The 10701-nt window shown below is 33.1% G+C and overlaps 1 protein-coding gene and 1 pseudogene across 1 annotated transcript; both read right to left on the reverse strand.

Moving 5' to 3' along the window:
- Positions 1 to 6322: 6322 nt before the first annotated feature.
- On the reverse strand, positions 6323 to 6826 carry LOC110420671 (zinc finger protein ZAT11 pseudogene; annotated as a pseudogene).
- Positions 6827 to 9345: 2519 nt separating this feature from the next.
- LOC110420628 (zinc finger protein ZAT11-like) lies at positions 9346 to 10037 on the reverse strand. Its single transcript, XM_021434012.1, has one exon. It carries the CDS (start codon positions 9974 to 9976, stop codon positions 9467 to 9469), a length of 510 nt encoding a protein of 169 aa, XP_021289687.1. The 5' UTR covers positions 9977 to 10037; the 3' UTR covers positions 9346 to 9466.
- Between the last annotated feature and the right edge of the window lie 664 nt (positions 10038 to 10701).

The raw sequence follows: 10701 nt of genomic DNA on the forward strand, positions 1-10701 counted from the left end.
TGCTTAATTAGCAATTACCCAACATTTTCTATGGAATTGGCTAAGCAATGACGTTTAACTGCACTTTGTCTCGTTCCATTCCATGGGAAAACATGATTCAGGCACTTCCTTCAGTCTCATTAAATTTATGAACAGCATTCGTGAGAGATTATGCTCCAACAATGAGCTCTCATTAGTTGACTTCGACAACAAGTTGCAGTTTAGAATTTATGCAAAATGATTTCTTAATCAACTCTCGGGACCCTTGTTTAGACTTTATTAATTGATAATCAAAACCAGTTCTTAATTAAGGTGATAGGAACCCTCAAATGTTGGAAAACAACTCCTGAGTCTGAAGTAGTATTTGGATTTTTCTGAAGAACTTGAGACTAAGACAGTTATCTAGAATCAAGCTTGAGTTATTATTCAGGTTGGCGCAACAAACTACCTGTTCAGTACTGTAAGAACCTCTTTTTCCTGTATTGTGAATATGATTAAATGCTATCCTTTTAGCTTGACAGTGGACAACTGTGTTTTTCTGGTGATAATTTTAGCAGAAGTAGGCAAAGACTTGTGGCCAAGGAATTAAAGCCAAATGCAACTGTGGGTCCTGAAATGGCAGGAGGCATGGTGTTCTCCAGGAAGGATTTTGACCTCAAGCTATGAGAACAAAATCACTGGCTAATGCATTTGGCAAAGATTGGTGAGAATTTGATGAAGTTTTTCTTCAGGAATTAATCAATGTTTTTCCCTGGTTATCAAGTCATTGAACATACCTAAAATTAGGAATATGTTTAAGCAAATATAAGTGCTCACATAAACCAGATCTAGATTGACTCACAAGTAAGGCCCTAGCAAGAGATTTCATTACTTTGATGTTCACAACCAATTACTATTTCAGGCTAAACAGCATGATTGTATGAAAGTCAAAATCAAGAAAAAAAACTTGTGGCCAGGGAGGGTTAGAGATGACTCAGATTTAGTTGCTGAAACAGAAAGATAATTAAAATAATACTCATTGCATTATTAAGGCAAGTCTAAATTCTCATGCAAAATTAAAACTAGCACATGATTTAAATGTTGTCCTGTTTCTCTTCCGCATAGTCTGACTTTCTCAACTCATAGACTTTCCCACCATTGCATCTATCAGCCCCCATATAGACACAATCCCACAATGACAAAAATTTGGTTTTCTCAACAAGTTTTTATCAGTGCAAAGCATCATTTCTCACCAATATCCCGCCATATGTCACACCTAATTGACTAAAGGCCCGGCTTATAATCTTTTTCATTGTCATCTTGGATGATCAGTTGATCTTAACATGACTGCATAATCATTATGAACTTTCTTACATCTGGCATTGCTTATCTCCCAGTTTTATTTGCATTTGCATGGAAATTGAAAAGAGGACAAGCGGTCAATATGAAAAGTGAGAAACAAAACCCGTTCATAGTCTCACATCACATGTTTAGTAAATTTTTTATATTAATGTCACTTTATTATCAAGTTATTTATTTTCACTGTTAGAATATAGAGTTCAAGATTTAAGATTTAAGAATTTAAATTTTAAGTTAATAGTATGAGATTGGACATGTAATGTAAACTTATAAAAAAGATAACAATTGAGACACCAAGTGGGGGCAAAGAGTTTTATTTGATCCATCAGGATTAGATTATTTGATCCCAATAGGCTCTTATTATTAAAGTGTCACAGTCATGCTGCTCCCCAATGATCTACAAGACAAAAGAAACCTGTTAATGTCATAGGGTTATGAAGTAGAGATTTTAAGCAATATAATTGGACCGGCATTAGACCCTCGAAAGCGATCTAGTCATACAGCCAATATGCTTTCCTTTCAGTACAGCTTGGCAGCCGGTCATCCCCATATTGATCCCTTGAAAGTCTTGTACAAAATTAAAACCAACGTTTTATTCATATGGTAAACCAAATCAAACAACAATCTAAACTATATAAAAATGGTGTTTACTCCTTCGGATGCCAGATTTCCCTCCAGGAAGCACGGGTGTTAACACTCTTCAGAGTAGAAAACAATATCTCCAGGGCTTTGATGACATAATTCCTGACTTCATTTCCATGTTAATTTTGGATTTGGAAAATATACTATACAGCCGGAGTAGTAGGTTTCCGTCGTAAGTAAGCAAATAGATTATAAAGGAATAGCTCAATCTCAGCGACATGGGGTTGATAATAATCTTGGCTAATTAATTAATATTAGCAAATTAAGCAAAACTGTAGTTTTAATAATGGGTGGTTTCAAAAGTGGAAGCCTGTCATTTTCATTAAAAGGGTTTTTGACAAGAACGATGATACACCTAAACTTTATAAGCTTGTTTTTTCTATAAATGAAAGATTTTAGTAGGGAAGATCATGATGGTTTAACTCAAAGATAAGATCCTATATGAATCATAATAAAGCCATTCAATGAAAAGTTAAAAGGAAGTATATCACTAACAATATAGGGACAAACATTTTTGATTAAATGTCATAGTCTGTTCCCCATTTGATAAAAAAAGTATCATAGATTTTAACAATCAGAGTCTGGATGTATACTGTGGTAACGGCTTTGGCTTTATGGTTGAAACTTTGAATCAAGGGCGGTTAGTGATCATATGTATATCTATGAAGTAATAACCATTTTAGTTCGTTCAAAAAGCTTGTGAAAGGCACGTATGCATTACACGAGAAGATTCCAATTAAAAATCTTGTGCCTACTTGAAAGTAAATCCTGACCGAACGCTGGTTTACTGGCTATAAAATGCTATGAGCTTTTTTTGATTTTCGAAAGATACATGACATGAGGCACGAAGGGTTCTGTCCCAAAGCTAAAATTGATCACATGCATGGAAGCTTGAGGACTTGGTGGTTGATTTCATGAACCAAAACTAGATCTATGGGTTTTGTTTTTTTGACTGATGAGATCAGCTTGAGAGATATCTTTTGCAGTATAAATGAAGGCGAACGTTAACTTTAGTGATGATTAAAAGTGAGCCACTCGTTAGGTTTATATATATGAGCCTTTCATTTTCAAAAGTGTTAACCCATCCTTTCTTTTTATTTTCTTTCTCACTGTAAGATTTTATTAGCATATAGGACGGTGATGGTGGTTTAGGGCATTTTAGTTGATTCTTAATGTTCAATAATTAATTGAAAAAAAACAAATCATGTATTTGTGATGTAAAAGATATATATACGTTCTTATCAAACAAATGAAAAAAAAAACTTTCACGACATTTGATGAATGATGTACATTGAAAAGGATATAATCGATAATTATTTTTTTCTTCCTTATTTAATTTGAAATTGAATTATACTCTCTTTTTCTTTATATTGCAACTTAATAGGTTAAAAAATAATAATAATAAAAAGGAAGAATAACCCTATGTTTCAATTGAGATATATTTGCGAAAGATGATCATTAATGGTATTCCTCATCGACATTTTCCGTTCAAAGTTCATCATACAAAACGCAAAAAGATCATTCTTGTGAGAGAATCATTTGCTCTGTGTAGTTTCTTTGATCTTTGTGGTGAATTTTTTGTTCATTATCTCTGGTTATTTTACTCTCTGTTCTGTTTGTCACTGGATTATTTGTGCTTGTTGCTGCTGGGTTATCTTTCATTCACTTTAGGTGTTGGCGCATTGAAGAACTTTTTCTGATGGAGCAGGCTTTCAGGTTATGACAATGGGGAATTGTTTTGGTTGCATGGGACACAAGATTTTCATTTACACAATGTACTGGCTGGGCTTTTTATTTATGTGAATGAATTGTCATGCTGTACAGGGGTGGTATTGTGCTTTCGTTCGGCTGGATCCTCTTCTGGTTTATCTGAGGTTTACCAAACCTCTTGTGCTTGTAGGATGGCTGTATATTTTGTTTTTTGGGTTCACAGAGTGGTCTAGCTGCTGCAGATTGTGTTTTAGGCATCTGCAGACTCTTCTTTTGGTGGTTGGAAGTTTATTGTCCTCCTCTTGGATGTACCTTTTGCATAGCTAATGAAATGGTTCAACTGTGACTTTCACAAAAAAATACACCTTTGAATTGCAATTCCAAAACAAAGCCAGTGCCTTGAGTCCGGCCCAATTGTAATTACGAGATACTATAAGTTACAACCTAGCTCATTTAATTTCTCAACCTGACCCAAAAATAGGATGATGTTGACCCAAAAATTGATGTGTCAAGTACCGAAAAGGCAAACAAGAGAGTAATTCAAAACCTTACTGGTACTATCTGATCCACCCACCAAGAGCGCGTTAACAAGAACAGGAAAAGACGAGCAGCTTTCCATCAATGGAAGCTCTATGCTTCCTCATATGACCACCCAAAGCTTGTCCAAGTAAAAAACTGTTTACCACACACAGGTGCAGTCATACATCTTAGGCTTGTTGGCTAAACTTAGAAGCTTACAATCCCTTACTTTCTCCCTTATCAATCTCGGTTTGGCTTGCTCGGTGCCCTCCAAGAGCTTGGTACGAGGAGAAATGGCGATGACAACATTTTACACTCGAAATCATTAGCTGTTAGCATTAGGCATTTTTCCATTCCAGAACTTTGCACCTCTCCCCATTTTCTCTTATTCTTTTCATAGCAACCAAAAGAAATCCTGTGTAAATATAAGTTAAGGATCTCTACTTATGAACTTGGGCTTCTTGATTTTAATTTAAAAAAAGAAAATATAACTATGTTAAATTTTAAAGATAAAAATTTAATATAAAATCAATTGATAATAATTGAAAATACTTAAATTATTTAAAATTTTTTAATTTAACTGATGTGAGATTACGGGTTTTTAATTTTTCAAACATTCTTACATTCTAATGTCTTTCTTTGTAAATTAATTTCTTTTTCTTGAATCTCGGCGGACAATGTTGGACCATGATGTAAACAGTGACAGCATAGCCGGACGGGGCTCGAGCAGTGAGCGACGGCTATAGAGTGCAGTGACCATCGCTGAAGCTTCTGATAATGTTTTGTTCGAGAAAATTTGAAGGAAAAAAAACCATGATCAGTGGAAGAAAAGGAGAAAACCCACTAACGTGGTTCAGGTCCTAATTCCATTGCCAACATATTTTTGTACGACTACCATCTTCCTTTGGCGGCTCTCCAATAAAAATACAGTAACCTTTTGGAAGAAACCTCCATATACCTTCCACGGATGCACGAGGGGGATGGTTTTCTTTTAGGGCAGAAAATATATATTCATTTCCAAAGGCCGCCATAGATGATCAGATTCCTTACATCAGTTCATCTAATTTTCGTTTTTCAAATAATTATTTATCAATCATTGCTTCAGTGACAATTTGTTAGATACTTAGAGATTACAAAGGCAGATGTACTTTTCTTTTTCTTTGAAAATTACAGAGACATATACTTAAGCTTAACCATAGTCAATATTGTAGCTGATGGTAGAATTAATTCTAATGCCATTGATTCCAAAAGTGGAACCAGTCAGTTTAGTTCAATGCCCCAATTTTGACAATAGAAATCATTTTTCTTTTTTTTGGATAAGCATATGAAATAGTTTATACCACGACAAAAAATTGTTCAATCTTTACACCAAAGCAAACAACACCAAGTCCCCATCCATCATGACAAGCCCACGCAATACCAATCTTGTCTTTGATATGCACTTTTATTTGTATAAAGAGGAATCATTAAAGCTTTGATCTTTAATTTGTTCAAAAGTTGATGTTTCATGCATTGTTTAAACTGAAGCCAAGTCATCCTAGTACGCCTTCTAATGAAAAGTTTATTAGTAGTAAATTTTTAATGAAACTAAAGCACACTAATGTCATTGATAGATCTAAACAAAGAATATCTAGTTATATATGATATGATACATGCATGGTAATTTTTTTTTTCTAATTAGTCAAAGTAGTTGACATGAAGATAAATTGACAACTACATATATGGCTTCAACGAAAGAGGTTTAAAATTTATATATTTACTTTTCAAAATTAGGGTTTTTTTTTTTCGTAAGTTTAAGTAAAATTATTTGATTACCAATTATTTTCATCAATATACATAAAATAATTAATTTTCTATATGAATTGCCTTGGGTTTTTTCTTTGTTTTAAGAATATATACAGCTTAGTTGAGGGGATCAAAATTTCAATATGATCACAAGGTACAAAGAAGATATATATATATATATATATATATATATGTCAAGAAAAGGAAGTGCAAATTGAATGTAGAATCATAGGAAAAATTGAATCAATCAAACATCATTAGGAATTTCAATCAATAGAACAGCAAAGAAAAGAATCATCCTAATTTACATTTGCATGAAATAAACCAAAAGACAAATTTGGGATCATGATCAAAGACCAAGATTATCAATTTTAGTAGCCATTTTCCCAAACAATGCTTTCAGATCATTCTCCAAAGGAGTCAAATTCAAGTCCAAGTACATAATTCTTTTACTATTCGATCTGCTTAACACCGGAAAGTTTGGAGCGACGACAGGAAAAGGAGAGAAGCTTTCGTAAATGGAAGCTCTATGCTTCCTCATATGGCCTCCCAAAGCTTGCCCCAAGTCGAACTTTTTACCACATATGGCGCACTCATGCATCTTAGGCTTAGTAATTGCTAAACTTAGAAATTTGGAGCCGTTTGCTTTCTGACTCTCCCCCATCAATCTGGGTCTCTTATGGCTCGCCCTGTGGCCTCCGAGTGCTTGGAACGATGGGAACCGGCGATGACAAGTTTTACACTCAAAAACGTCCTCCATCGAATGGTCTAACTTCGGCTTCGTTTCTAGGCCATGATCCTGCAGCATTAGACAATTTGCCACACTCTCTTCGTTTTCTCTACCTCTCTTCATATCAACCAAAGTAAGTCTAATTTTTCTCGAGAAAGAATTGTTTTGGTTTAGAGGCAAAGCTGGAGAAGATGAATTTTTCTCTACCTTGGAGCTTGTATTTATTCTTTGTAGATAAGGAACCCTGTCAATGAATTTTGACTGATTATTTGACTAGATTATATGATATTTAAATTTGTTCATATTGAAAGGAATTGATGAATAATGAATCAAACAGTGCTCCATCTTTAGCAGCCAGAAATGGACGTAAGCAGTGAGCAATGTCTAGGCTAATGAACAAGTCACAAGTGGCGAGCTATGGCTATGACCCATCTCTGAAACTTCAGATATATATATATATAGTTTGAGAGAATCTATGGAGCCCTGGACCCCAAAAAGGGCATAATCAGTCAAAATAGTGGCTCATAAACAAAGCTAGAAACATTGGATAGATCCGAACTTCCTTAATTTATACATTAATATTTATGTAATATCTTATAGAATTGTCACTTTTGTGTGCTTCACATATTATAAAACCTCGTACACATGAGACAAACGGCGTTGAGTGTCAGAGAAGGAGGCCAGCAGTCAATGAGAGGAAATGCTCGAAGAAAGCTACATCACCATGTCCTCCATCGTCAAACCAGGTGGGATGTTTCAGGGCGGAAATTAAGATTAATATATTGTTCTGGGCTCTAGTTGGATGACCTAATTTCTTACTTCATCACTTCATCAGCTAATTATTTTGATTAATATAATTATATTGTTTAGAGTAAAGATGAAGCCACTATAACGCAAGACAATTAGTTTGTTGTTATTGTATTATTTTGTTGCTTTTTGTGCGTGATCATGCTTGAGACCAAAACTCTTTTATTGTATGTGTTTAATGATTTTAAGTTTTCATATTATTAATTAATGAAGTAGTTAAATTTTTTAAAGCGCATGGTTAAAATAATTAAAATATAAATTATGTATAAAGAAAATAAACATCACTTTTGGGGTGATATAAGATTAAATAAATAGTTATCAGACTCACACCGACTCGAAGATTGGACTGATCAATCCAATGACCTAACCCTTGATTCGGATCAATTTTTTAATTGGTTATCTGTGTAATTAATTAGAAAAAAAATCCACATTTTAAAATCATACCTAACTTAATTTTTGCATACTAATTATTAATTCTTCCATCATTTTTGCTAACAAAATTAATTTTCTAATTTTTATATCATAATTTTTCATATAAACAAGTATGCAAAAATATTTTTATAAGTTATAATTTTATTTATAAAATTAAAAAATAATCAATCAAAATGATTCATCGGTGAACTCTTGATTCTGAAACTCGAAACTTTGCACGAGTCATTATCCTAGTCTAATACTGATAACTATGATTTGAATTGACCTCTCATATGTATTAATTCATATTAATGATAGACCTAGATTGTTAATTAACAAAATTACTTATAATGGCAAAGGTAATTACTTTGGCTGTCATGGGTTTTGAAAACTATTGTTACTAATAGCAGAAATGTAATATCAGCTAATTGTAGTTTTGACAGGATATTCAAACACGGGGAAGCCGTCATTTTCAATAGCCTTCATTACCTTTGTTGGTAGCAAATTTTAAATGGGAAGGCTGGTCAAAATATTTGACCATTGAACTCAAGGCAAGTCCTATTATAGGCCATTGAATTATAAGCTGATTAGTAGTGCATGTTACCACAATTACTGTCAAATATATTATTACGGGTTTATATACAATGATATACTGTTAATATATAATATTTACATTATTACTTAATCATAGTTTATTATAAATGTGCAAAACTAAAAGTTTAAAGGTATAACGTTTTTAAAAAAATATTGGGTTATTTAAAAAAATTTAAATAAATCTTTATTTATGTAATTTTATTTTAGACTAAATAGATTTTATGATTAATATTTAATTAAATATAATTAATTAAAATATCATTTATTAATTTTTATACGCACATAACTATGTCACTACATTACATCGACATGTCGTATCATTATTTTTTATAATATATCAATATATTACGTCAATATCACATAATATAAAAAATTATAAAAAGTATTTTAATTAATAATAATTAATCAAAAGTTAATAATAAATATTTAATTAATTTAAAATAAAAATATAAATACTTAATTAAATATAATAAAAAAATAAAAATTTATATAAAATTTTTAAAATAATTCAAAATATTTTTTTAGATACTATATCAAGTTTCAAAATCTTTCAATTTTTTTTTTTGATAAAGGATAATTTCATTTCATCATGAAATACCAGAATATTACAATATGAGAAAATCTTTCAAATTTATTTGACGTATTGTTGATGTATAATATATCTAGACACAATTTATGTCTCAAGAGGCTAGAAAAATTATCATAATGGGAAAATATTTTGAGATGATGGAATTAATATTATTAGGAATATCTATCAGAACTACAACAAATTAACTGATAATGAAGCCAAAGATAAAGATAAAACAAATTAAAGTGTACAAATTAATAAAGATAAAAAAAATAAAAGAAGAATTGAAGATTTGAGATGTTGTACATAAAACAAATGAAAAAAATGTTGTTAATGAAATAAAAGTTACAAGAGTCATATGGGAAAACAATGGGGATTATGGATCAGATGCAGAGATCAACCTTGGGAGCCCTGGTCCCAAACAACACTTGCAAATCGTTCTCCAATGGGGTCAAGTTCAAGTCCAAGCACGCAATCCGCTTACTACTATTCGATCTCTTCAACACCGGCACGGTTGAAACGACCGGAAACGGGGAGAAGCTGCTTTCGTTCATGGCGGCTCTATGCCTCCTCATATGGCCACCCAAAGCTTGCCCCATGGAGAACTCCTGGCCGCAAATGGAGCATTCGTGAGTCTTGGGCTTGGTCGATAAACTTAAGAACTGTGTTTGTTCACTTGCTTTCTCTCCCATCAATTTGGGTCTCTTGTGGCTGGCCCGGTGGCCTCCCAAAGCTTGGAAAGATGAGAAACGACGGTGGCAAGTCTTGCACTCGAAAACCTCGCTCAGGGAATGGTCTTTCGGCTTGGTTTCTACCAGGCCTTGAGACAGCAGCATTAGACATCTGGCAATGTCAAAACCCTGAATCTCTCCGTGTTCTCTTTCTCTCTTCATCACTAGCTAAATCTGAATAAGAATACTTGGGTTTTTCTTTGTATTGCTAAAAGAAGAAAGCCTGAGGCTGCAGGGGTGATGAGAAACATGGGAGCCGGTGTTTCAGCTTTATATAAACAAAGGAAAACTCTCAACTCATGAGGCTGTGAAGATTGACTGCAAATTTGACTATTCTAAATGGCAGAAGTACCCACTTGTCTGCCGAGTCTAACAGCCCCTACCATGAGCTTTTGTTGTAGAGAAATGGAAAAACCCGTTTACTGCTCCTTGGGCCTGTTGTAATTATGAATATACCCTCCAAATGGGTCAAACATAAAGAAATGTAAAGCAAGCCAAGCAGGGTCCCGGCTGTAGTGAGAGGCAGTTTCCTTCAATAATCACGTTGGTGTTTTACTCGAGACAAGGTCACGAGTGGCGAGCTATGGCTGTAACGGTATCTCTCACTGAAGCTTCCGATAACTTTTGTTTTTATGAGATCATATAAAAAGGAGAATATATAAAAGTATAGGTTTATATTTAATGTAATGTCAATGTATTTATCACTTAATTAAAATTAAAAATCTTCAAAATTAAACAGTCAATTGTTGCCAATTTCTCTCACCCAATTAATTAACGTTATCATTGTATTAACTTTTTTATTTGTAAAAGAAAAGTTTATTTTATTTAAATTTATTTAAATTTTAATATTTCTTATGAGGAGTGAAAATTTTAAATAAATTCTATAT

Source organism: Theobroma umbraticum, unplaced genomic scaffold (genome assembly GCF_002168275.2).
Source record: "Theobroma umbraticum cultivar Fairchild unplaced genomic scaffold, ASM216827v3 scaffold_86.0, whole genome shotgun sequence".
NCBI classification, from domain to species: domain Eukaryota; kingdom Viridiplantae; phylum Streptophyta; class Magnoliopsida; order Malvales; family Malvaceae; genus Theobroma; species Theobroma umbraticum.

What these genes read in the sequence shown, in the direction of transcription:
- LOC110420628 (XM_021434012.1), bottom strand. Translation starts at nt 9,976, where the DNA reads ATGAAGAGAGAAAGAGAACACGGAGAGATTCAGGGTTTTGACATTGCC.